Raw genomic sequence first — 25869 nt, forward strand, 5'->3', positions numbered from 1 at the left:
TGGGGGGAGAAAAGTTCATTGTTTTTGCAACAACAAAAAACACAGAAAAAATCTCACTTTTTCAAGTCATATGTATAACAATCCAGATAGAAATTTAAAAGACTGATGGTGAAAAGTTGGGTTATTTAGTTAACGAGTATTTTAATTGCTTTCAGGTGTGCATTACACGTGTTTGTTCGATTTACAACAGAAACGTGGTGGAAGTCAGAGCTTTGCATATTTTCTATCTGAGCAGAATAAAAGGCACAACTGCTGTTGTTGTAGTAACTGGGGCGCTGTTAAACAGAAGATAGTTACCTGTCTGCGGAGCAAGGTGACCGGATGTTGTTGTCAAAATGATGACGTCAGTGCTGGTCCAACTTCACGTGATTTAAAAGAGAGAAAAGAAAGAGTAAAGCTCCGATGTTGAATAAAATTTAATTCACGCAATCCAGCCAGGTTTTTATTTAGTCTGGTTCAAAAGAAAAAGCTAAAAGTAAAAATTGTTTTTATTGAACTCCAGGGATGTCAAACATAAGGCCCGTGGGCCAAAACCAGTTCGAGAGAGTCTCAAATCTGGCCCGCCAGAAAACCAAGCAAATTGTAAAAAGTTCAAAGAAAACATTGCTTTATCAAACTATAGCCACAAAGCCAAGCTCTCAGGGTGAGTTTGTAAAAATATGCATAATGCAAAGGCTATAGGAGAAGTTTTTTGGGACACTGTATTTTGCATCCCAATGAAACACTGAAATGGGCTTCATGTTGAGATTGTAGTGATTTTTAGTAGTAATTTTCTGGGTTTTGTGAAAATGTAGATTTCCATCACGTATACACATATATAAGAATGCTACAAAATTAAATGAGAACCAAAACAGTAATATAATATGTTCTCATAATTACAGATATCATGTACAGTAAATTCCCACCGAATACTATAAAATAGCCATAAATCTACAATCAGCTTTGAATGAGTCTTAAATCTTTTGGTTTTACCTTGACATGAATGTACCTGGGTTTTAAATCCCAGATAAGCAGGAACTTGGTTTTCCATAACTGTGAATGATACATTAAATTGTATTTGCAGCCATGCCTTTCAAATGTGAAAAACACACAAGAACCACTTGTTGTATCAAAATAAGTTTATTTTGTGCCGCAGTGCTATACAACCACTGATATCTTTTCAATAGTGTAGTGTATTATTGTTCAAAAAATAGAATGAAAAGGTTTCACCTTTATTAACACTATAGAATATCTTGTGCGATATATCAGAAAGTCTTGAAGTGTCTGCAACCTTGACAGTAAAAAATATTTTGTGATTGAGCTTTTCAAACCAAAGAATTGTCCATCAACACAGAGAGAAGAGTTCCCAGTCACAATTTTAGAGACAGCATCTCTATCAAATGTTATTTTTCTTTAACGGCCAGTAAATGACAGGTAATAAATAAACTTGACCGACTGCTACCTGAATAAGGAGAAATATTGAAAGTCAAGTCACTGATGAGATTATACAGCAAAGCCCGCTCCTCTTCAGACACCAAAATGCCAAACATTTAAGGCAGACACCAGGCAGCCGTCCAATCACATGGGCAGAGTTTTCCTCCTCCTCCTGAACAGCTTGCTCAGCCGTCGTCGGGTCGAGGTTTTCTCAGATGACTGCATCTGTTGGCTGTATGGATGAAAAATTCATCAGGCAGGGATGAAACAAGCCTTTGCGCAAAACTGCGGGTGGCATGTGAAGCTCAGTTTCATGAGAGAAAGGACAAAATGTTTCGAGGAGGATGCAGATGCACGGGCTTAAAATGAACTCTCACCAAAGACTTCCCCCCCTTCTAATGTGCATTATCTGTGGACCACTGCATGAGTGTGGCCGGCCACCACGCTGGAGCAGCACACACCAGAATCAGCCATCATGTGTGATATGATGAGATTATAAATGCTTTAACTCACCCCTTTGTATTAAAAACTGTCGATTCCCCTTTTCCAAATGACCCAAATTTTAGCCTCCAGGGCTTGTGAGTTTTAGTCTTCTCCGTTTTTGTTGCCTCCTGAAATCCAAAATAATAAATTAGACTAAATCACTACAAAAATTTAAAAAACAAAACAAACATAAAGCATATTAAATAATGTAGGAGACACTTATTTTTGCTCTTATCACCACAGTAAAATCATTTTAATTGAGTATTGTATGAGATTGTGATTCACCTGGTTTTCTTCCTCCTCCTCTGGCCTCTCCAGCAGATCAGTTGTACTCATTAGCTGTCCTCTGTCGTGTGTGTTCAACTTTCCTGCATCAGAAACCCACAACTTAGTTCATGGACACAGAGAAAAGTCATTTATTTGAGCAATGTTTTTCTATGTGTGAGGGAAAATTTTTTTACAAAGTCATTGCCACAGAAGGGAATAAGTACAGAAACAGGTAGAAAATGACTCACTTAAATGGATTGTTGAAAGAGCTGTGTCTGAGGCGGATCTCTGCCGAAAATGTCCGTACTTCCTGTGCTGTGGTTTACTCATAGCGTCCTTTGTGTTGTCAAGGATTTGACGTGAAGGGAGATCCTCCTCATCTGCAGAGTCGCCCTCACAAGCGTCAGGAGCCTGAAAGAAAATGAAGAGAGAAGAAGTGCAATGTTGTCAGGGTTTGATTTGGATTTGGATTTTATCGCTGATCTGTGCCGAATGGCTCATCCTTCCAAAAGGTGCCGCACATGAACGTCAACGCCTGACTCACCTGAGCGTCTTCGTCTTCCAAGAGGGCTTCCAGCCCCGGATGTAGTCCTCGATTGTGCATCTGTTCTCGAGCAAATCCTTCCAACATTTGGCACACCTGTTCAAGATAGTTGAGGCCAGGACTCAACTCTCTGTTGTCCGTGACAGCATGGCCCTGCACAGATCAACCACAAAGACAAATGACAAAGAATCCGACTCACACAAGGCTCGTGTGCACAAACAGTGTAACAAAATGTTGTACTGTTGTACTGCTAATCGCAAGTTGTGGGTGACAATAATGTTGATTAAGTCTCATGGCGTATCAATAGGAAATGCTGTGGCAGGATGCAATACAAATGATCAAGTGTAAGTTTGACAGAAGTAAATTAATTCACACATTCTGAAGTTGTGGATGGATTACATCTTTGGTAAGATCAAATTGATTTGAGATGTTTCAATATAATTTTTCCAGTTCATTATTAGTATACAAATATTCTAATTTAAAGACCTTCTCTCAAGATGTTTCTGTGACAAAACGACTGACCTCCTTTCTGATCCAATACCAAGTAAAACTATAGCAGGTATCGCCAATACTAATATATTTTAGACAAAAGACTAATCTCTTTTGTTTGAACTTTGACGTTAAAAAAAAAAGGTAAACATGTTTATCTAAGAAATAATCACTGTAATGTGAATATTGATCATTTAACATGAGGATCAAAACTGATATATATGGTAATATAAGTATTGATATTACAGTATTGATCTGCACATACATAAATAAGTAAATAAAGATGGCTGCTCTCTATCAGAAGCAGCTTTCACTTCAGTCTCCAATAGCACCGATTAGATGAAATCATTACATTGATCACTCACTTGTAAGTTCATGAAAGTAATCCGCTCTCTATTCTGAACCTTCTGATGAACAATGGACACGTTAAAACAGAGAAGTGATACATTTCAATTTTAAGGACAAGTCTACATCGATTGGTAAGTCTTTTTGTAATACAAAAGAAAACCTTTTGAATACAGAAAAACATAATAACGAAAGGTTTTTAACGGTGTAATTGTGGCTAACATACTTGGCAGGCTCATCGACAGTTCATTGCAACAAACCATTCAAATGCGGTCAAAAGCAAACAAGGAAATAAATATTCACTCACACCCTCAGATTAAAATAAACACAGTCACAGTTAATTAAACTTGAATGGAACGCTTAATCCATGTGTTTTCAATGCCTGTCATCATCAGCAGGTATTCACACCCATACGTAGAAGAACATGCTTTTTTAACCAATTTTCTTTCACAGCCCAATAGTAGAAATGAAATTATTAACAGGACAAGTTCCTTCTGCTGTCTGGCTCACAGCATGTCTGTCCTACTTATGAAAAAAAAAAAAAAAAGCAGAGACAGCTCAACTTCCCGCAAGTCTCCATTCATTCCTCTCATGTTTGTCACCTGGCCAGACTGGTTTATTATCCTTCCCTCCAAAGACAGACACATGACAGGTTGCGAGCATAAAAGGAAGCCAACATGACTAATGACAAGCCTATAAAAGAGCAGCTTTGTGAGTTGCACTTGCCACCTTGTAACTAAAGTAAAAGTAGAGGGCCTTGTTGCACGTCTGGCACTCAGAGGCTGCGCTTTCATGCCTGTGCAAGCTCATGCATGTAGCCAGATTTACATATGCAACCCTGAAAATGGTCCCTGACAAGCTGCCAACAGGAAATTCTACCCAGGGTTGACGTGGTTTTAAGTTTAAATGTCAAAAACAGCCTCTCACCTCTGGTCTCTGTTTGTCAAGACCCACAGAAACTGGCCGTCGGCACAAATCGGACATCTGCCTGACGGGAAGGGATGGAGTTATTCTCCCGGAATTCTCTGTCCTATGTCCAAAATATGATGTGTGCCGTTTTGGAAGCAAAGATGCTCGAGGCTTGCGACCGAGCACGTCCTCCACCGTGAGGCTCTTTGGCTTCTCTCTGAGGGTAACAGAGTCAGTCCTTTGCAGGGATTCTTCCTCTTTCGGGTGCAAGCCGGTAGAACCTTCCTCCTCTCTGACCGGACAGAACTGTGGGGACGAAGAGCAGGAGGAGGAGGACGGCGCAGGAGAAGAGAGGACAGGAGACGTTGATATTGATGCTGGCGAGAGTCCTCGTTGGGGCATGAACAAATCCATTTCTGTGTGGTCGGTAGAAACAGAGCCGGATGTGGACAGGACGGTGTCACAGCTGGCCGTCTCCACCCCAGAGTCCACCGACTCTGAGCGCAGGCTGGGTTCCATGTAAGAAGAAGCTGTAGGAGAGTCTTTGGCGTTATGTCCGAGCCACAGTGAGTCTTGACATGGGTCATCTTCAGTGACCCACGTCTCCATGAGGTTCCCAAAACTCCTGTACAAATTCATCTTGAACAAGCGCAAACCTCTGTTCGTCGCGCCTCTGCTGCTGAGCTGCCGACGGAAAATAGAACAAGAGACCAGTTTAGACAACCCACGCAGTCAATAGCCGAGGTGAGCTGGTGATGTCGAACTCAAAGCATGCCCTGTGATCCGCCTCTCCTCCTTCACCACGCCTCTCCCCATCACAGCATTCAGCTGCATGTCGACACACGCGCCTTCCTGTACCTAAATACTTGGGGGGGAAAGGTGACTCAGCCAATTTGTCCACACACACCTGTGAAAAAAAAAAAAAATCCCAAACATAATAAGAGCAAGCTGCGACATGGTTGCATATATTTGACATGAGAACTTTCTGTATTCACAGAAGTCGGTGAAAGATTTAACCCTCCATCAGCCAGTCAACACATTTGGTAATTTCCACCTTTTTTCCTAAGTAATGATGGAAACATGATGACAGTTATAGAATACAGAAATTAATTGTGCTGAACGTTCAGGTAGAGGTTCCTTGTGTAAGACCTCTGGAATTTTTTAACACTTAAACATATGCATTAGGTTTATGCACAGTATCCTGTTGAAGGAAAAAAAAAAGTCATAATAACAGTACCCTACTTTTAGTAAATAAATTTGTAGTAGCGCTCAATAGTGTGTAGAGGAAATATTTAAAGAAAAAAAGTTGGTGTTACATTCATAATGTTGGTCAACCCTTGGAGCAAATGATAATTTTATGGATTTATTGTACTACTAATTGTGTCATAGCTTACCTCTGTGTGCCCAAAAATGAGTGAAATAAACTTAAGAAAACCACAGAGAACTTTTCCAAACCTATGGTATTTCTAAACAAATGTTTGTATTGAGGAAAAGTTCTCGGTTTGTCTTTTACATTCCTCCCATAGGTCTACAATAAAGAAACATTCCCATTGCCAGCATGTCTTTGTGTATAATCAAACATAGTCTCAATAGAATGCTTTTCCCTGGTGGGTATACATTGTTATGGTCTGCCTTGTATTTGTGTGTGGGTAAAGTAGAAGTGTGAGAAAATGGTGAAATTCGTCACTTCCACAAAACCCAGATTTATCTGCGACTGCAGGAATGTGTAGGAAGGACACTCCTGTCTGCTGGCATGCTCTACATTCCCCAGGTGAACAGTGGGTCACCTCATCCAATGACCCGGGTCCTTCATAATGCTTTAAATACCAAAGACAAAAATGCACAGCACTTTTGTCAATAATGTAAAACTGGACACCCATTGTTGTGTCATTGTATGTGAACTGTCATTTAGTAATTAATGTTATCGGATGTGTCATGAAGTGCTTTGATTAAACTATATTATTCGCAATGAATAAAGGTAAAAATATTCAACTCATTGACCACTTTTAATTCATATTCTCATCTCTGTCAATAGATTTGCTCAACTGTTTACGACCAGAAGCAAACGTAACTGGTCATCAGCATAAACAGCATGATGAAACGGATCCCAGCGAATATAAACGGGTAAAACCAGCTGGTTCAACCAGTCTATGTTGTGTGAATCGGTTTCCTCACGTTGGATCACCAGTTTAAACCAACATTGACAACAAAGGAATTCATACAGGTCTGTGCTGGGTGTTTAAAAATACAAATAAACTAAATGGGACAAGCGTGGGTAAAACTCAGTTTATCTGTTTGATAAGTACAAGCTGATTCTCAGTTTTTCATGTTTAAACAAAACTTTTTTTTTCTTAATCCCTTGAACACCTTTCGACAATTAATAAAAAGACCACTTTTAATACTTTGAGAGTGTGATTACCTTTACCGGGTTTTACTTCAAAGAGCTTTCTTGGAACCATTGATTTTGGGTGGATTAATAGTTTTCTGTAAAGTATGTACAACAAGTGTATACTTTTGCTTAACGTTTTTGTTACTGTCTGGTCCCATAAGCCATGGCAGATCAAAAAAAAGAGTGCACTATGCCTCAGTGTAACCCAGCCTGTTACTGCCTGATTTCACAACATCACTTCCAACAATGCATGTAAAATATATCTGCAATGTCTTAACAGTGTATTTTGAGCTGTGGTTTTTCGCATTGTGGAGCAGGACTCTCAGGGGCATCAGAAAGCTTGCCTATGGGTCAGGGGATGCTTTTTCCCAGCTTGATTTTCCCCCCACTTTGAATCTTTTAAGAAAAAAAATATGAGAACGTAAATCAATAGACAAATATTTAAGTTTTTGTCTTTCAAATGATTGATTTCAGGTTAACGGCTCCAGCGGGAACTCACCAGGGGGCGTCGTTTAGTATTATCACTTTTTTAAGAAATTCTTCCACAGTGTTCAAGTTTCAGGTACTGTATTAGTTTTTGGTGCGTTGATTGAGCTAATTTAGGGCATTTAAGCATTTAAAATTGTTAGAGAGCAGATAGTTCGTAACTAAAACTCTGATGTGGCTTTAGGAAGGAAAATGTAACTTGAGTCATAACATTGCAGTCCCACAGAGGTTGTAAATAAGCAAAAGTTAAAAAGCAGTGCAGGAGAGTTACATTTGTGTCGATACATGCCGCTGCGCCCTCAAGCGTTCACTCGGGGTGTTTTGGAAAACAATGCAGCCTTGCAAGGGAAAGCTTTTGGAGCGCGCGTCAGTCAAATGCATCTCTTTTGTTTGAGCTGGATCCTCTGTAGCAACCGGTAAACACCGCAGGCGGTCTGCAGGGCGAGCCGCTGCACGGGAGCACGCATGGACAAATACGCACCGAAATTCAGCAAAGTCCTGCTGACGCCAGATCCTCATTACATCCCAGGGTAAGTGCGCCTCCTGGCACGAGACATGTATCGTGTGTGTTTGGAATTTGGTTGTGCAGAGTTGTGATGCGACTCAAAGCTGTTCTTATTCATTTCTATGAACTGACTTAGATAGTTAGTCCTGGTCATAAAATATACAAACGTCACTAATTATGCTGTTTGACAACCAAATAGCTCTTCATATCTTCTTTATTTATCAAAAAATTAAAAAAAAATCTGCCTGTTAAAGTTATACATGAAGAAAAAAATTATAAAAACTAATATTAGTTGCTGAAACAAACAGCAAATAGTTTTTGGCCTTCATTTATCTAGATATACAGGTTATTGCTCCCAGCTGAAGTACACTAAGACACACACACACACACACACACACACACACACACACACACACACACACACACACACACACACACACACACACACAAGACCCACACTATGACCCACACACTAAGACACACACACACACACACACACACACACACACACACACACACACACACACACACACAGGTCTATTTTCAAACAACACATCAATACAGTATGCTGAGATAAAACCAAATGTCTCCTTTCAGATGGTGAATTGGAGGTGACAGAGTTAATAATCAGTGACTCAGCGCCCTCTATTGACCAGTGCTACTGGTGGGGACGATAATAAAACTGAACCTGGACGCTGGACAAGAAGGTCCCAGTCAGAAACACCAGCTCACTTTATCAAACACAAAATGTACCTTTAAACCACATTTCCAATGATCATGAGAAGAAATCATGAATTTTTGAGAAGTAAAACTTTTATTTTAGCTACTCAGCACAGTTTTTTGAAACTCTGTCTTCTTTCTTCTCTCTCTTGCCGGTCTCTCTCCTCTCGCTCTCTGTTGCCTCTCAGAACTTGCTGGATCATTGCTCTGGCTCGTGCTCCTCTCTCTCGCTCCATTCTTTGAACAGCCGGCCTCGCTCTCTCAGCTCTCTCTCTAGCTGCCTTCTCCCTCTGCTCTCCCTCTGCTCTCTCTCTCTATGCTCTATCGCTCTCTGTCTCTGCTCTCTCTCTCTATGCTCTATCTCTCTCTGTCTTTGCTCATCATCAATCAATTCGCTTGCTCACATGCACATCCAGTCATATTGTATTGAGGAATATTAGTGTGTTTCTCTTGTGAACTTGTGTCAATACCTCGGTGGCCTGAGCTTCTGGCTCCAGCGCAGGGACCGGCCTTCGAACCCCGGGCTTCCAAGCGTTGGACGCTTTCTGGAGTTGAATGTCCCGACCGGACATGTCGATCAGAATCCTCCTCGGCGGACGGGCGACAGAAGTCACCCCCTGTGGAGCCAACAGGAAGACAGAATACACACTCAATGTATGCACAAACAAAAAAGGAAAATAAAACAACTTAGAAGTAAATGCCTGTTTTTATTCCTCAAGTCATAATATAATGAACTCTCCTCTACATAAGTGTACAGGAGAGTATTAGGACCTCTCGTGAGGAGGGAAAGTGTAGTTATATATTGTTCTGATTGATAACTTGCCTATTGTTTTGTATCTTATGGGTTTATAATGCATTCATATTATTTTACAACTTGTTCAAATATCTGTGTCATGCGCCATCTGGTGTTGATTAACTTCTCTGACGTCAAACACACTCAGCAGCAGAGCGCAACCGGACCAAGATGGCAGCAGCGTCTCGTCATTATAATGTCTGATTTCATCACTATATTCACACTTTTCTGTCGTTTTTCTGCAGCGCCTCGACCCGCGGGGGCGTCGAACATGAATCTCGAGGCACACCACCACCCGAAAATGTTAACATTTGAAACTCTGTAGCCTATATTAACAATATAAAGTCATTCTCATCAAAGTTTTATCAACATGAATCAAATAAATACAGAAAAAAAGTATTTCCCAATTTCTTTTTTATTTTTACTCACTCAGTGTGAAACCTGGGCCTGTTTGGATGAACACAGAGCTGAGATCCTGGCAGGAAATAGAAGACAGACAAACACGAAGCACTTCCTCAACAGCTCTCAGTCTCTCTCTGGTTTTAGTTTTTATAGCAGTCGGGCTTGAAAAGCTAACCTCGCACAGATATGTCCTGGAAAATGGGAGCAATGTCAAAATTGCTTTGTTTGCCAGAATGGGGTACTCTTTGGCAGTAGCCAACCAAAAACTGTCCAAAGGCAGATCAGCAAAGCTTAGCTTTAAACCACGATTTTGTCTCAGTTCAGTTAGTTCCTCCTGCTCCTGTAAAGTCATGTCCTTTCCAACTGATTTTTACCTCCACTCATAGTGGGGCCTTCATCTGACTCAGTTGAAGGCCTGGGCTAATTTTGTCCAGGGTCCAGTTTGGAGTTAGTATTCTTCCTTTTCAAAAACTTCTCAATCACTGTCACTGACACAGTACTTTGATACAAGATGGTAGCAGCTGCAGGTGGTGGTGATTCACGAGACTGACGTCTGTTTTGTTGCTTCAAGACAAATGTGTGATGCCATCTATTGGCGAAGAGTATTTATACATGATTACTCTGCAACACACTGTATATGTTTTTTAGAAAAAAAATTGAAATTGTATCATTTCCCAAGGCACACCTGACTATATCTCGCGGAACACCTGTGTGCCGCGGCACAGTGGTTGAAAAACACTGCACTAAGAGACACACACATACACACACTATGACCCACACACTAAGAGACACACACACACACAAAAAGACACACACTATGACACACACACACACACACACACACACACACACACACACACACACACACACACACACACACACACACACACTAAGAGACACACACACACACAAAAAGACACACACTATGACACACACACACACACACACACACACACACACACACACACACACACACTATGACCCACACACTAAGGGACACACGCACTCATGAAGACACACACTATGACCCACACACTAAGAGACACACACACACACAAAGACACACACTATGAAACACACACACACACACATGAAGACACACACTATGACCCACACACTAACGGACACACACACTCATGAAGACACACACTATGACCCACACACTAAGAGACACACACACACACACAAAGACACACACTATGACACACACACACACACACACATGAAGACACACACTATGACCCACACACTAACGGACACACACACTCATGAAGACACACACTATGACCCACACACACACACACACACACACACACACACACACACACACACACACACACACACACACACACACACACACACACACACACACACACACACACACACACACACACACACACACACACACACACACACACAGAAAGGTCAGCCGAGTAACCCAACCCAAGTCAAGTGTGACAGGCAATTTAAATAGTTGTTTTCTTTTTTTTAAATAAGCTGAGCCGTATGTAGTTGCCTCAAATGATGTTTGGCAACTTGCCATCGGCAACAACAACGCAAATAATCTGCCTTCACGTGTTTCATTAAATATGGGTTGCCAGTGAAACAAAAACACAACCACAAACAGTTGGAAGGACTTTACACGGGCTCGTCATGTCTTTGCTGTACGCCGCGTGACAATTTTTGAGACACTTGGCAAACAGGCTGTCCTTTGTTAATTCAGGGTTTTTTTCCTTTTCTTTTGGGTTGGTTGTTGCAGTAGTGCAGGTCATGTCAAAACAGGTAACTGGTGTATATCCGCTCGCCTTGTAGACTCTAGCCCTTGGTTGTATAAAACTTCAGCTCAGCATTTGTTGAGTGTAATAGAACTCCTGTCTCCGCTTTGAGCGATGCAACACACCATTTTGTGGCATACACGTGCAAGGTCAAGGTGAAATGTATTCCCCCGAGGAGCAATCTGTGGCACAGACAGTGGTAAAGCATGCATAGCAAAGGCGACATCCGTACAGTATGTACATATATCAACCTATTGTTGTGACTTTCTGTGTGTGTCTGATTTACATGTTGGAAGACTGGACCAACAACCAGAATGGTAGCAAGTGAAACTTCTCATAAAAATGTGATCAACATAAGATTTCATCAGCTTTTTTTTTTTTTTTAGACAGGGCATCAACATGGTGCTGAAAGGACAATACACTGTTGATGGTGATGCAGAGTTACAACCTCTGTGACCTGATTGTTTGTAATTGCAGAGTAGAGCAGAAGGCTTCTTCCTTAAATCAATCCACACCTCTTGTGTTTGGCATGTTGATGATGAGGAAGAACTCGGTGCACTGCTGACCTGAATCTTCTATAATGCAGGGCCATGATCAATGTTCTTTTATTCAAAAGAGACATGATAACCGTGCCATCGTAAAACATAGTAATATAAAAAGAGGTAAAAAAAGAGGGCAAAAAACAGTTGATAAATTGATGTCCGCTCTTATTCACTGCTACAATGTGTGGCTGGATACTGTAAAAAAAGCAAAGGAAAAGTCCACGAAAAGACTTTGTAGCTTCCAGAAGAGGGTGGATGAGATGAAGCAGAGCTCACACAGCATCGTCCAGAGACAATCTTGTGTCTCTTGGACTCCCAACAAAGACGCTTCCTTCACTGTTTCCTCCAACACCTTCATGAAAACGGTTTGTGTCACAGGTCGGCTGTCATTAAGAGACAGGAGAGCTTTGCTTTGGCACAGACACCATGGTTGAGATGTGAAACAGTTGAGGAGAGGAAACATATGAAGAATAAAATGCAACATATCAACCAGCTGTTTTTCAGATTCGGCCTGTTAAACCACCAGGACCTTTCCTGAGTTCCACACTTCTGATAGGACATTCATTCAACAGACAATTTTTCACTAAAACCATCATTAATAAAAAACAATTATAAAAGTGATTGAGATTATTGGAGAGGGCGGGATCTTGTATGCCGTTAAAAGTAATGAGTAACGAGTAAGTAACTTTTCCTAGAGTGCGTCTGCCTCGTAGATTTCACTGCCTTCCTGCACGCCCTGAGCTTTATTTATACCAGCGCAGCCGGTTTGTGTAGTTCTTTGTGCTGGAGCATGACCTGTTGAAGAAAGTTCATATTTCTCTGATTGGTTCTGTTTTTAGCTGATTTGAAGGATGAAGGTTTTGTTATTTGGATAAATAAAAATGGATTTTCAAGGTATGATAATGATGACTTTGGTAAGAACACTGGAAACACAGTCTTTGACATGTTGTCATGACTTAAAAAAAAAAAAAAAATCTAGCTCATTCTGGAAAATACGGGTTGACATTTCAGTAATTCTAACAAGGGGCCGTACACCGACGCAGAAGTTAGCACTGTCACGTCATGACGAGAACGTCTTGGGATGGGAGAAACAGACCTTACATTTTATAAAATATGTGTTAGAATTTGCACACACAGGATGCAGCACACTTTGCCAGTACAGGGCTGAACTTCCTTCTGCCTATAGAACTGCCTTCATTCTTGGTTTTATGAATTTATTAAGGTGTTTACTCACAGATACTGGTCCAAATGAAGGGGACAGCATTCGTTCAGGGTGACTTCAATTAATCGTCTTTTCCATTTCTGATTCTCTGTTTGTAGAATACAGGTTGTCATGAACAAACCTGCAAGTTTAAATAAGTTTGGAGAATGCCCTGTAGTTAACAAGTCAAAGAGGAAGACTTAAGTAGAATATTTAGTGTAAACCGTCTTCATTCTTATGAACATGCAAGATAATCACACAGTTTCCTTTCACCAGATATGGTTATTTAATCTAGCTTGTTGGCCTTTTAGGTTTCATACCAAAAAGCAGGAACTTCTTTGGATGCAACTACTATGAAACATATCGCAAAGCGCTGTGCGACTCAAACCAGGAACAGCAAGAGAGATTCCAGCGGCGGGCATCCAGCCTGCCAGTTGTTGGCGGCTACAACACTCAACAAATTGAAGTAACCCACCTTCGCACATCCACTCACACATTGACATGACGCTTCTGGGTCGCTTCAGTTAACTGTCAAATTGACTTGCGATTTTACGTCAGTAATAAAGAGGTGAACTTTCCACAAATGGCAATTATAGATTTACATCTCAAGAGATTCATCAGTTGTGAAAACTGTTTCAACGGTATTCTTGTAGGTTAAATTGAATCAGATGAAGATTCTATTTCTAACATGCATTTGTTGATTTCCACTCATGTGAAAAAGTAAGCACACAAAGGTACATTTGAATAAGTAAAATGTACTTAAAACCCAGTTATTGAACCCTTTTTTTTTTTAATTACATGTAATATTATTGAGTGGAAAAAGCAACAGAAGTATGTATATTACACTGTAGCAGGCAAAGCTAATGTGCCTCTTTTCACTAATCTCTTAAATCGCGAGTGAATTTCTTCTTTTGGTTATTTTCAACAATCAAAATTACAAAAATAAATATTAAATGCCATTCTGTTTCTTAAACATTTGCTTTAACATGCTTACATTGACTGTATAAGCATTGTTAACTTTATTTCAAGGCTTATTCTGTCTTTTTTGTTTTGTTTTAATGGTTCTGTCTCGTCTTTCATCCCAGAGACCAAAACCTCCTCTGACCTTGATCTCAGATGACGTGTTCACCTACAAATCCCTAAAGTCTTTCACCCCTCTTGGAAAACCTCACGCGATGGAGGATGAAAACCCTCATAAGTACTTCATCTCAGGTACAACATTGTAAACTCTCACTATCGGAAATATTTCAGGTGAATTAAATCCAATTAAGCAAGCTAAGCAAAAAAAACAAAGATAGAACTTTATGATACGTTTGACCTGCTTAGATTGCTCGTTTACGTGGAAAGAGAGTAGTTGTAGTAAAAGTGAGGCATTGACTCAGAGAGCGATGTTTTTTGTTTTTGTTGCAGGATTCACCGAGCACGTGCCAAAACCTCGCTTCCTAATTGGCAAAAGTTACCCCGTCACCACCAACGAGGCACTGATCCAGTTTCGCAAGCAGCAGAAAAAACAGGCCAACATCGACCATGCCCTCCATCTCCCCGTCCAACAAGAGCGCGCTGCGTTCCTTCACAGGACTGGATAAACAAAACACATTGTACACAGAGGATCCTCACCGTCAGCTACTTTACACAAATTGCAAACCTATAAAGTCCCATTAGGAGAACTGTTGGCAGCATGATGAGTCAAATCCTCTAAATCATCAGGAAGTCTTCACATTTACATGAAAGCAGGGCCTCCGGAGTGGGAAGACAGCAGATGGGTAAACATGTTGAGACTTTATTGAAAGAAGTCGATTGTCACCGGGCATTAAAGGAAGCATTCAGAGGAGAGAAAATAAAAGATAGGGTGGAACCATTTCACAGACTTCACATCACTGAAATACATAAAAAATAGCTCTCTTTCGCAAGCTCACGGAAGACATTACCTTCACTTTCCCCGACCTTGTCTGCTCACCTGTGTATCAAAATGTACCTGACACACAGTTAAAATACCTGAAACAGCCACAAGATGGCTTCGAGTTGTGCAACTGAACAAACTGCACTGGAAGACATACTACTGTAAAAACCAAGCAGAGCCACATATTTGAAATTCCGTGCCAAAAGAAACAGCCCCAGTCGCTATAAAAACATCAGGATTTTCAGATCTTAAGTAAAAGAGGGACACACACTGTATGTTTGTTAACTCATGCACCGACAGTCAATCCATGCAGGGACTATGTTTAGAAAAGTTACAGCACTGGTAATGTACGACAGGAGGCTGGTGTGTCTGTGGCATATTTGGCACTAGTAGGAGGGTATTGCTATTCTTTTTAAATCATCCAACAGTCCACATCAGTGTTCATGTTGTGACCGATGTTCACCCACAATTAACACGGAGAGAATCATAAGCACCTAATCATGTTTATCCACAGTACAAAGGCAGAAAGAGGCCAATGGCCCATACTCATCCAGCTATGTCACGGGAAAAGTAACTGTGATCTTTTGTTCTTAAATCGTAATTCACATTTAACATGAGCACACGTTAAAAAATTATACTGTAAAAAAACCAACCAAAAACAACAACCAATGGACAACCTAAGAGCAGGATCTGGTTGCAGCAGCTGTTTGAAAGTTTGAGCGAAAGTTACATTTAACCCAAACTAACGTGAAATCAGACAATCCAGCTCTTACATGCAGATTTCCCACAATAAATATGTACACACTGTGAATTGTAGGCCAATCGTTGCATAGTATGCAAATCTAGAGTTGACCGAACTGATACTGTATCTGAAATGTCGTGAATCCAGTTAGGTCATTGTATGTTTTGGAGATATTTTTAAATACATTTTTAAAATATAACAACATGGTGTTGTATACTGATCAACTCAAATGAGAAAAAGAGTCGGAGCCTGATTAAAAGATAAGCAACAAACAACTGTATGAATAACATTGAGGCACGTGAGACATGTTAGATATAAGTTTGCCTTGCTAAAGCTGAAAGTTGAGACCCATTTTTTTTTTCTTTTTCAAAGTGACACCTACTTGGCACAGAACAATTTGTCATGAAAAATGCTGTCACTGTTTTCTTATTACAGACATGATTTACTGAAACAACCTGACTCAGCCACTGATTTACAAACAGCTACTGCAACACCAAACATGATGAAGATGAGCCTTTGAAAAGCTGCTGTCTCTCTCTCTTTTGTGCTTTTCTATTAGTAAAGTGGTGGAAGTGAGGACCGTTTATGTATTTCCATGCAGTTACATGGTGTTGTGACAGTAGAGTGTCCCCTGTCGGACTTCTCCCCTCACAGGGCTCTTCTTTTAGCATCGGTCGTTGGTCCGAGCTTCAGTGACCGAATGGATTGGGCCAACAGTCCAAGCTGTGATCGGTCCAGATGCAGCCACTGGGACGGTCGAGATTTCCTAAACGATAAAAAGATAAATCTACAGCGTGACGGGAAAACGCACACATCACTTGGAACATTTATCACAGACACTTCATTCATTCCTCGCCGGGTCTTACCTTCTGTTCTGTGCTTCCATGTGACTCTGAGCGGTCGTCTCTGCTCTGAGGGGCCAATCGGCCGCTCCGAACAGTTTGGCCCAACGTAGACCGCCCTGACAAGGACTCTCCTCCTGGGACACAGTCGATGAATTTGAGATCCCAAAGTCTCTATCTTCGCTCCTCTCTTCTTGCCTGCTGTCCATACTGATGTGAAACCAAGTCTCTGCATTATTTTGGCGACCGTCCTCCCCTTGCAGCACACCGTCCAGCGGGTCACGCTCCTTTGGCCGCCACTCTGGAATGGCTGCCAACATTGGACTCCTGTTGGCCTGAATGCCTCCTTGCTGCTGCTGCTGCCTGTCGAAGCTTCGATTCTGAGGTGTGAAAGACTCCCGCTGGGGTGAGGCCCTGGCTTGCTGACTGCTGTAGATGCGGTCCACCTTCCTGTCCATTTGTAGTCTCGGCCAGCTGGTGGCTAACAGCGCTGAACACGGCTGAGGAGAAACCCCCTGATCCTCCGAACACAGCCGCCGGTGGCGCAGCAGTCGCGGCTCCAGGAGCAAGTTGAGGTCGAAGGGCAACACGGAGAGAGGCTGCAACAGAAGCAGCAGCTCCTGAAACAAAGGCTGACAGCGGCCCAGCGACATGGACAGGAATCCCCAAGAGTGGTAATAAGTTGCCACCACATCTGTGGAGACAGCAAAGAGTGTGAGAGGCACAAAGATTCAAACGTATGCAAGGTGTTGACAATCCGGCAGTCGAGACAAGAGTCTGAAACCATATGTTTGTGAAATGATCTTCGGGCTTTGATTGGTTTTTTTTGCAGACTTCTATTCAGTTGTACATCTCAGGGTTGCGTTTTGAGCACTGCGCTTATTAACACAGAGCGACACCTGGTGGACAAATTATGAAGAGTAACGTTTTTGAAAATTTATCGCTGGGGTCATATTTATTTTATATTTACACTTTAGAAAGTTATTGTATGTCATTCTATTACTTTGCGGTCACTCTTCACTAAAGGCATCGAACAGTGTATTAAGACCCATTGTGATTCACTAAATCTCCGAATATGGAGAGAAAAATCTCTCAAAACGATTTTTTCCAGCCTGATGAAAGCTGTGTTTATATTGGTGTCGCAAGCATTTTGTTATTTTTGTTCCTCTGCTCAAGTTCTTTTTCCCTCTTTTTTTCAGTCCACGAAAGGACCATGAATTTAGTTTTCAGTCTTTTTCAATAATGAGGCGTCTCAGCCGGCAGAGCAGGTCGTCCTTCATTCCCAAGGTTGACAATTCAATCCCTTCGGTGCAAGACACTGAACCTTATATTGTTTTTTACACATTTGTAACCCGTAAGTTTTTCTTTCCTGTTTGAGACAATGGATAGAAATTAGCCTTGTGCGGAATCCGGCTTATTTACCGCATGTATGTTATATTAATATGTACTGTCTTGTCCAAATTTATAAAAATAAAAACTTGTGTGTTTGTGAATGGGTGAATGTCACTGATAGCACAAAGGTAATGTAAAGCACAAGATAAGTAAAATCCATCTGCCTTTTTAATAGAGTTTGAACTTAAGAGCCAAAGTGTAGTAGATTATTGCTCGTCACGATCATAATTACAGCAAAGTTTGTTAGTCTGCTAACCTTGACCAGTTCGTACAAAGTATAAATCATTCCAAGGAGCCCAGGTGGAACGCTGGAGTGGCACCATCAGGCAAAATAACATTTTCAGAGTGCCAAACAAGACGCAGAGCAGAGTCAGGGGATAATGTTATTCCAGCACTCATTACAGTCCATTTAGTTGTAAAGCTCTCTGAACGTGAGCCAAAGTGGTGGATAGGCTGAGCCATGGCTCCCTGGAGTTTTATATAAATATATAAATAGTAGAGTAAATGGACCGTGCACTCACCTTTTTGACTCTGGAGGTGACTTAGCCAGAATTCCAAAGCTCTCAAGCTGTCAGAGAAAATCATCAGAGACTTAATGTGCTGCAGATTCATCAGAGTCACTATTGTTAGTAATATTAGAGGAAACTTTGGTTTTACTTGAGCAGGCCCATGATGAAGGCTCTCAGTCTCATGCAGTGGCTCGTGAGCTGTGGACACTGTCTGATTTTGGAGACCAGGCTTTGCAGGACCCTGGTGGACGGACCTGTAGTTGACGGAAAACATAAAAAAAGACCCCAGAAAAACGAGAAAGACCAGAACAAAGAGTGAACTACAAAAGCCAGCCATGTCTAATAATGTCAGAACTGCTACCGAACGACACGCGTACAAGTTTCTGTATTTTGCGACGTATTGTGATTATATATACCGATCCTAGTGGATATTTCCACCAAACTCCAGGAGTGGTTCCGTCGCTGTCCGATTATGACGTCCAGTTTGTGATCGCGAAGGCCGTCTTCTAAAATATTCTGAATAGCTGGACACAAGTGTTCCAGGACCAGGCCGGCAATGGTGGGACTGCAGGAGCTGTTTCCCAGACGCATCTGTAGCGGAAGAGAAGGAAACCTGACCCTGTGCATTTTCTGCTGACACAAGTTATTTGAATCTTTTCCAATGGATGTAAGTGATATCAATTTGGCAATTTTCCCTGATTCAGTGCTCAGCTCTGCAAATTGCATACCTTTTCTTCAGGGTCCCTGCTGCTGCCAAAATGAGCCATGATCAAATCCACCGCTCTGCTCACAGATCTCAACAAACCTGCAGGAGTCAACATAGACAATGGAATTTAACAGTTGAAGGCATGCGCAAATAAGTAAAATGACAAGCAAATACTTTGAATTGTAATCGATATAATATAATTTTTTCTTAATAATGGAACGGATAGAGAAAATAATAATACAAAAGGCACACCTTATATAATTTTCTACCTTTTTTCTGTTAGTTGTGCATTTAGTTTACAGATCGATATACAAAGAGTTCATATTTTCTGTTATTCTATCCACACAATGATACATATAGAACATTGTAATTCATTTAAGAGAGTCATGTCAAACTCATTTAGCCCAATTTTGCCTCTAGTGGATCAGTCCAGTAAAATGAGAGCTTAATAGTATTTTGCACAACTCCATGTTTTTCTTTTGTTGCAGTACCAAGAGGTACAACAATGTTTTTTTATTTTTTATTTTAATTAAACATGTAAACAACTTAAAAGTTTAAAGGAAACAATTCTCAAATGTCCTAAATTTGTATTATTTTGCAGCTTCAGCATCCATGTTTGGTGTGGTTGATGCCAATGCTACATCATCAATAAGACTATAACTGCAGCAACATTGATCTATCAGGACAAGCATCAGGCATATTGTTTTGTCTTGTCTCTTTACTGCACTCTCCAGTGAATCAATGGCAATTTTGGGGTGAAAAACCTGCACTAAGTGGTAGTTGGTTGTTTTTTTTCGGAGCCTCTGGTTGACTGATTTCCGTCCACGGTTCTTGCGTTTGACACATCGCCACTCTAAATACAAGCTAGCACTGAATCTGTAAATGTGTTTTTATACTTCACAACATCTCACCAGATTATCTGTAATGACAAAGCTGCCGTTTTGAAAATTTTGGATGCAAGTCAACTTCATAAATGTAGGAATTACACTCACAATTCGAACACACTAAGAGTGCCGCTGGTTTTAAGGAGGTCTGAGCCAAAAATGGGGGAAAAGATTTTCACCTCAAGAACTGAGTCAACGCATAGAAGCATGAGAGGAGGAGTTCAGGTTTCATTTTCATATTGCGAGAATGCAAATGGGAATGCCATATCAAGATGAAAGGGTTGCTTTCCCGCTCCAGCAGTGAGCCTCATTGACTTGCTTTTCCTCTCTTTCTTCATCTCGTACTGACTGGCCTCTGCAAATGTCATGGTGAATTCTTTATGCGTGCTGATGCCGCCTGCAGTGCTGCGCAACACTGACTCTTTGCTGCTGCTGCTGCAATTGCCTCCATCAGTGATTACCCACTGCAAAAAGAGCTTCACATTTGTGTAATAACGTTTATAATGAGTGGCCCATATGGTGGCGTGCACACGCACACGCATACACACACATAGACTGATTTGGTGTAAATCATTAGCTCTGCTGCATCGTTCTCCCTCTCATCCTCTCCGACGCTCACACATAGGCTACAGAGCAGAAGCCTGAGCCAATCCTGTGCAGGGAGAGTTAAAAATAGGTCATGTTTGAGTGGAAGCCCCTTCAGGGTATTGAAGGCACTGCTGCAGTGAGTTTTTACTGCCGCTTCCAACGGCTCATCACTGGCTAGACTATCCAAACAGGAAGGAACCCAGTCATTACAGCTCCTGGGTCAACTTTGCTACACTCGCGTTGTAAATCACTACATGTATTTAACACCATTTACAGAGAATATCATGGCCAACCAGTTCATCAGGTGACCCTCACCTCTCCTCTGAAGATGGCTGATGGACATAGATTCATAAGACGTATCAGGCGAGAGGCAGAACTCTGCCGGCGGCCTGTCGCTCAGGATGAGAGATTCGCTCTGACGGCTCTGGCCTGGCTTCAAACCGAGTCCCACAGAGTCCCGGATTTGTTGGGGATGCAGCCCAGAAGCAGCCAAAGAGAAGAGGGAACTCAGCGAGGACAGCGGGGCCACGGAGGAGAGGGCTGCTGTGAAGCTGCTGTGAAAAAAGCCAGAATCAGCCGCAGGTGCGGCTCGATACTGAGGGCACTTCTGCTGCGGCAGCGTGGTCGTGGGAGGAGTCTGGGACACCTGCCTGTTGGGATGCAGGGCGTCTGTGGTAAGAGGTAAAGTCGGGGGTGTGTGGGAGAAGGCTGGGTGGTACGACGTCTTACACTGATTGGACGTCTTGGGCTTGTGACTAGTGTAGCCCTGCTTCGGCGTGAGGTTGATGAGGTCCTGGTAGGTGGGGATTTTAACCAGGCCGGGCTGATTCAGGCCTGAGGTTGGCCTTAAAAAAGTGTTAGTCTGAGTTCTGCCTGAGCATGGGCTGGCTTTGTCCCGCGCCTCAACCACTGTGGCCCTTTGGCTGGTCTGACTAGTTTTTGACGCGCACGGACTCGGACAGCCTTGGTTTCTGTTGGGGTGGCCCCACATGCGTTTGTAGGTGAAGCAGTCGGGGGTGGGCGTGCAGGTTGAGCAGGTGTCGGAGCTGGTCGGAGCCTCCAGGACCACCGGGAAGTGGCTTTCCACCGGCGACAGCTGGAGATTAGAAAGACATTGGCTGCTTTTTCCTTTAAACTTCAAGCCGGGCTGTGAGCTGCTGTTTTTTCTATTTATGTATTGCTCCAGAAGGCAGCCCAGGTGCTGAGCTTGGGACTGTGGCTTTCCTGAGGGAACGAGGACAAACGGTTGGATGGGCAGCGAGGTCGGTCTCTGGGCTTTGCTGTATCGAATCATGTTTTCCGCTGAACCCACTCCTGAGGAGAAAGAAATACGTTAACAAAATAATAGCAGTCGGTTTTTTGTGGTAAAACTTCTTCTTCCTGTCCTTCCTTTATAATTTCTACAGTGCAAAGAATAAAGATGTGACCACTCCTTCAATAATAAGCCAAAATACACACATAAAAACCCAACATTCTGCATAATTGTGTTCAAACAATTGAAATTTCAGGGTTGTCCAAACTTTTTTTTAACCCGACGGCCAGATTTGATAAAAGTGAAAGGGCTCAACAGTACTATATTATTTTCAACCATAGAAAATTGTCTCATAATGTATGACGATAGACCTTCAAGTATCCACACATTAACATCAAAGATTGGGAAAATGTATTATTTTCTAAAACAGTCTAATGAATTTAACAATCAACACTGCCATATATTACAAATTATGCCACCAATATTAATTGTTTAATTTGTGTGATTAAAATTATACTTCTGTTTGTTTTGGCATTTTGATTCAGAAAGCAGGGCTGTATAAAATATGACCGAGAACTGTGACTTTTCCCACAGGCTCAAAAGAATTGACTTTCTTTTAATGCTATTATATATTTTTTAATCGACACCTTTATCTTGAGCATGTCCTGTTGACATATAGATTATTAACATCCACACTTGCCACATTCAGGGACATGAGGAACATGAGCCCAATAAAAAAACAACAAAAAAATGTGCATTTCAAATTATATTGTCTGACTGACAGTGGCTGTGATTTACGCGGTCACTCATAATCGGGTCAGTTAGGGCGTCTGGTCGACACAGCGGTTTGCCCATTTGAATCACTACTTGTAAATACCATCACCAGCACAAGAAGGGTCCGCTCGTATCCATACTCTTTTTTTTTCTTTACATCAGTATTTTGCATCGGCTCACGTTTGCGCCTAAACGCTGTTCCCCAGTAATTATCCCCAAAACAAAGAAAAGCAAATACCCGTCTCTGTAGCATCAGCATGATCGCGCTCCCGGTCCTCGCTCACAGATGGCTGTGTGGACGCGGCTCCTGTGTCTTGGCATTTGCTGCTATGTGGGCCACTCTGGCTGGGCCACAGTGAACAAGGCGAGTGGGAGAGGCTCTGGATGCCATCTGCATGCTTCCTCCTGCAGAGGGCTTTTGCAGTGGAGGTGGTTGCAACCTGGTAATCGTGCGTTTGAAGCAGAGAACAGTCGGACCCGGAGGCAGACGGTGCTGAGGAGAACCTCGTTTCCTTCTGCTGATCCTCTTTCTCCTGGTGGGGCACAGAAACAGGGCAGAGCGGTTGAGATCCACTCAATCGAATCAAACATGCATTCGTACCGGCGAAACACTAAGAGGCTTGTTTATGTAGAGATTCTAAAATGAGCTGAAAGTTCTGTATTTGATCCGTTTTTGTTAATTGATAATAACTCAAGGTTTTCTCTGTATGTAGAAAGTGTGTAGTTGTGACCGTCAACATGACAATGCAGATTTTCCGTGTTACGACACTAGTGATTTGCTTTGATAACGATATAGTTAGCAGGATTAAAAAATAAAATCTTGATAAAAGTATTGATACATGTCTTGAAAACATTTCCCCACGTCTTTGAAACTGTAAACATTTCATTAAATTAAATATACATGACGTTAATGTGTATTGCATTCTATTTTATACTTATATACTGGCTTTTATTATCAATAACGACTAATCTTATCTAACTGACATAAGTGAAGTAAAGCATTAGAAAACCAAAAACAATATAATTGAAAGACTGTTACAAATGTATTTAGAATTTGCTACATCCAGGATATTTGTCTCGTTCAAAATTGATATAAGGATTCGTTTTAATGGAAAATGACCTTCTTGACTTCACCGTGTTGTCGCTCCGTCTTGTGATCGAGCGAGAGAAGGAAGGGGCTGCTTCTGCCCGGACCCTCGGGCCCGCCGGTGAGGCTGGACCACGCTGGGCTGGGCGACTGGGAGGAGAGGTCACACGTCACCAGCTTGTAGTATTTCTGGTTGGTTCCCACAGCCAGAGCGGCCTGGCTTTGCAGACAGGCGGTCAGGTCCGATACCTCCAGAGAGGACAGGCCCGGGGGTAGCGGCTCCAGCGAGTAAAGATTGCAGTTGGAGTCGAGGCCCTGAGGGGACCAGGCGGAGGCAGACGGCACCACGTTGCCTTCTTTGGCGCTGCCGACATCACCGGCGAGACCTTGGGAAACCGGCTGGAGGTTGAGGAAGACCGACCCCTCGGAGGACTGGGAGGGTTGGAGGGCGGGGCTGCTGAGGTCATGGGGAGTGGCGGGATTGTTGCTCCTGTTATAAATAGTGCAGAAATTAACCAGGACGCCGTCGGAGCTGTTGCAGGAGGAGTCGCTGACAAACTCCGTGTGGTCGTTTGACAGCCGATCCGGGGAGAGTTTGAGGATGCGACAGGTCACGTTATCCTTCAGCCGGTTCGAGTCCTCGTCTGAACACGCCATCGCCGCCATGCCGAACCTGCCCCGGCGAAAACAGTCGGGGGGCTGAGAGTCCGGCTGGTTAGCGAGCCACTGACGGCCACTCCCAGTACCCAGCATCGTCCCCTCGTTGCCCCACTCACTGTCCACATCCCTGGGGGACATTGCATAACTCGGGTCACCGTTACTTGACGGCCAGTTGGAGTTCCCATGCAACACGAAGGAAGAGTCCTCGTGATACCTGTGCAGGTTATCTCCATCCACGTCCTCATCTTCCTCGTCCTCATCCAGGTCGGCATTGGGTAGGAATGAGTTGTGCGACCGCAGATTTGCTCTCGCCGCAGCGCCTCCGTTCTTCACATGAGAACTGGTCTCTTCTGGCGACGAGTTTGAGTCGTACCTCCCGCTGCTGTCGCTGGCGCCCTCTTCCTCCGTGCGCTCCTCATTCAGGCTGCCGTAGCTGCTGGAGAAGTGCCGGCGGCAGACGGCGAAGGCGTGCTCCCGGCTGAGCGAGTCCCGCTCCGGGAGGGAAACGGCCCGGGTCAGGCCCACCGGGCACAGCCGGCTGGTCCGTTTGGCCGAGCCGCACAGGGCCTGGACGGGAAGCTGCCAAGTGGGAAGCTGCACCACGGGGAAGTGGCAGGCGATCAGAGTGTCACCTGACAGACTGGACGCTCCAATCATGCTGCTGGATGAGGCCCGACCGAAGAAGCCGTCTCCATGTTACTGCAATTGAAAAGAAAAATATGGAAACGTTACTTCACGCATACTGAGTGATTAACTCTAAACTCAAACTACCGCCCAGATTGTCTCACATCAAGTTGTAAAGTTTGAGTGAATTACAGATTCCCTATAGATTCAAAATAAAAGATCTCGCTGTTGAGCCACAAACAACAAGGGACATTTGTGTGGCGCTTGTTACAGAATCTGCTTCATATTACACTTTGTTTTCCTACTAAAACATGAAGTTGTGTGTTTCAGAAAATGCTCATAAAAAAAGTTGGGTCTATAGTTATTCGACTATTATTATTTTAATACGCTTTTTTTCTTCCTTGGAATATAACCATCTGGATATCTTGTGTCAAATCAAACACGTGGATCCCAATCAGATGCCGCTCTGATTTTAATGGAGTTGTTAGCGTTGAATTTCTCCCTTTAATAGGAACTTAAATAAAAAAATGAATCACATTTTCTTCCATTAACAATACGTCAGTGTTTCCAAAACGTCAGACCAATAGAAGGTGCAGCCAACATGGAACAACAGGACACCAAACCACCACTGGATTTTATATACACA

At 42.6% G+C, this 25869-nt stretch overlaps 3 protein-coding genes across 3 annotated transcripts; 1 reads left to right on the top strand and 2 right to left on the bottom strand.

The window, feature by feature from the left end:
* Window positions 1-1132: 1132 nt before the first annotated feature.
* LOC308140756 (uncharacterized protein) lies at window positions 1133-5141 on the bottom strand. The gene is made up of 6 exons (XM_080510671.1): window positions 4469-5141; window positions 2708-2860; window positions 2412-2574; window positions 2182-2264; window positions 1927-2024; window positions 1133-1645 (listed from the first exon to the last, which is right to left on the bottom strand). The coding sequence occupies exons 1-6, from the start codon at window positions 5087-5089 to the stop codon at window positions 1558-1560; spliced, it is 1206 nt and encodes a 401-aa protein (XP_080366797.1). The 5' UTR covers window positions 5090-5141; the 3' UTR covers window positions 1133-1557.
* A 2649-nt stretch (window positions 5142-7790) lies between these two features.
* Window positions 7791-14849, top strand: cimip2b (ciliary microtubule inner protein 2B; the record flags this gene model as incomplete). The annotated part of the gene is made up of 4 exons (XM_080509911.1): window positions 7791-7855; window positions 8168-8201; window positions 14349-14475; window positions 14674-14849. The coding sequence occupies 4 exons, from the start codon at window positions 7791-7793 to the stop codon at window positions 14847-14849; spliced, it is 402 nt and encodes a 133-aa protein (XP_080366037.1).
* Window positions 14850-16553: 1704 nt separating this feature from the next.
* LOC308140227 (AP-4 complex accessory subunit RUSC2) lies at window positions 16554-25256 on the bottom strand (the record flags this gene model as incomplete). The annotated part of the gene is made up of 9 exons (XM_080509912.1): window positions 16554-16671; window positions 16772-17441; window positions 18661-18707; window positions 18797-18902; window positions 19026-19239; window positions 19377-19453; window positions 21142-22140; window positions 23091-23385; window positions 23973-25256. 9 exons carry the CDS (start codon window positions 25254-25256, stop codon window positions 16554-16556), a joined length of 3810 nt encoding a protein of 1269 aa, XP_080366038.1.
* Window positions 25257-25869: the final 613 nt, after the last annotated feature.

Source organism: Blennius ocellaris (genome assembly GCF_963422515.1).
Source record: "Blennius ocellaris genome assembly, chromosome: 15".
Taxonomy (NCBI): Eukaryota; Metazoa; Chordata; class Actinopteri; order Blenniiformes; family Blenniidae; genus Blennius; species Blennius ocellaris.

Excerpts from the sequence above, each read along its gene's own strand:
- LOC308140756 (XM_080510671.1), bottom strand. The coding sequence starts at position 5,089 with ATGAATTTGTACAGGAGTTTTGGGAACCTCATGGAGACGTGGGTCACT. Across the intron at positions 2,025-2,181 it reads AGGAGGAGGAAGAAAACCAG|GAGGCAACAAAAACGGAGAA; the intron begins GTGAATCACAAT and ends TTTGGATTTCAG. Across the intron at positions 1,646-1,926 it reads ACAGTTTTTAATACAAAGGG|CCAACAGATGCAGTCATCTG; the intron begins GTGAGTTAAAGC and ends TCATCCATACAG.